Raw genomic sequence first — 1,852 nt, forward strand, 5'->3', positions numbered from 1 at the left:
GTAGAATACAGCAATCACTGTCTTCTACTTCCATCTTCCGGTCGTATCCTCTCTTTGTCCAGTTCTTCCTTCACTTCTTCCTCCCTCCTTTAATCCCTCTCTCCCTCCCTCCCTCCCTCTCTCCCTCCTTCCCTCCCTCCGCACCGTGCCACAGCCGTGACGACAGCTACCAGTAAGGCTGTAGCGACCACGGCATTCTTCACCTCCTCTTTTTTACCTCCGGTCGGGTCCAGTCCTTTTGCTGAGATGTGTTTATTGCCAAGGTGAAGCAGGTGAGTTTCGGGAAATCACAAAAGCGCCCTCATTACTATGTCTGCGCGTACACTTCGCTCGACACCCTTGTTCTAAAAGGTGCGAAGACATTCTTGCTGCGAATTTTTGTTCCATTTTATTGTTCCTATAGCCCTCTCTTTCGCGTTCCATTGCCATTTCCTCGTACCTACCCATTCGAGCACGTGTGAGGCGGTCTCTTCGTCTCGTGAGCATACCCACAGGTTTTAAGAAGCTTCGACTGATCCCTCTCCTGGCCTTCCACAACTCCATTTCATCCTCTTTCCATTGTGCGTGCTTTTGTCGTGGGGAATCGCGCATTTTCATCTTCAAAGGTCGGGGGAACCGGGAGGGAACTGAGGTCCGCATGACAGGAGGTGGAACGAAGAGGAGGGAGGGTGGAGGGAGGGGAAGACAATACGAGGAGGGTCCAGGTGCCTGGCCAGCGTGGCAGTAGAGGCTCATCGTGAAATTATGTATTTACTCACGTTCTTTCCCTGTATAAACAAAGGGAAAAGGGGGAAAGGATTACAATTTTCGCAGACGACGGAAGCCTGGTTGATGTCGCATCCGATTAAGATCGAGAGGGGCTAGAATACGTCAAGCGCATTCCGTGCGCCCGTGAACCTTCCCATTCAAACAAATTAGCGTCCCACGCAGAGGCACCAGCAGCAAGTAAGCATGGAGAATGATCAAATGCACGGTTCGGGTGATGCAAGTCTATGTAAGGGGGCGTCACGACAGGAGCCGATGAGTCGTCAACGGCTGCTGCTAGTAAGCTACGGCAACGTTGGGAATTTCTTCGCCTGAAATTTTCCCTTCTTGACCTCACACAACCCTTTCCTTCGTGTCAGGGATACAACATGCCTGTCGAATGGGGCGTTCGTGGCGTCTGCTTCGTGGCCAAAGCCACCTCTTCGTTTTATCATACGGAGTGTCTGCTGGCTACAAGATTTTAACCTCCCCATCTGTTTACCAACACGAGTATCCATTGACTTAACTATGGATGGCATAAAGCGGTGCAATCTAGAGCCAACGCAGCCCTCATTGTCGTTTCCGCTCGATGCTTCCTTCTCTATCTGCGTGAAAGAATCGTCGGCGCCATTCTCTTCCCCGCTTTTTCTGAGCTTGTCCTACTACTTTCCTTCTACCGTCACCGCCACCTCTTTCTCGTCTTCATCATGCTGGCTCACTGATGAGGAAGTGGAGGCGCCATTTGGCCTTCCTCCCTCATCTCAAGCGCTCGCTTCATTCATCGCGGTCCCACAAAGGGGGAAAGAATCGTATAGGTTGTGGAATCCTGCCATGGACATGTGCCTGGAGTATTTGGGAATAGACAGACAAAAACATGTAAAATATTATCTAAGAGGCCAGAAGATTAGAGATCATTCGAAAAGAAAGGTCAATGGAGGGCCTGGGCACCTAGGGGTGAATAGAGTAGGAAGCTGGGATCCAAATGAAGAGGAAAGACAGGGAGACGGCGTTGCGCATACAGGGGCAAGTGGAGGGTGGAGATGGTGCCAAGAAGGGCGGTTGGCATGGGTGGATCGGGAGGGGCGGGAGGTGGGGGTCTTGGGGTGGG

General features: G+C 51.7%; 1 protein-coding gene across 1 annotated transcript in view; it reads left to right on the plus strand.

Moving 5' to 3' along the window:
* Nucleotides 1-254: 254 nt before the first annotated feature.
* Nucleotides 255-1,852, plus strand: part of NGA_0728800 (uncharacterized protein) — a gene marked incomplete at its 3' end in the record, with an annotated part of 2,258 nt that continues 660 nt past the window's right edge. The window contains exons 1-2 of the mRNA XM_005852500.1: nt 255-272; nt 1,766-1,852. The exon at nt 1,766-1,852 is cut by the window's right edge and continues 130 nt beyond it. Of these exons, the coding sequence (XP_005852562.1) occupies nt 1,785-1,852 (68 nt within the window). The remainder of the gene's footprint in view (nt 273-1,765) is intronic.

Source organism: Nannochloropsis gaditana (assembly GCF_000240725.1).
Source record: "Nannochloropsis gaditana CCMP526 unplaced genomic scaffold scaffold1129, whole genome shotgun sequence".
Lineage (NCBI taxonomy): Eukaryota > Eustigmatophyceae > Eustigmatales > Monodopsidaceae > Microchloropsis > Microchloropsis gaditana.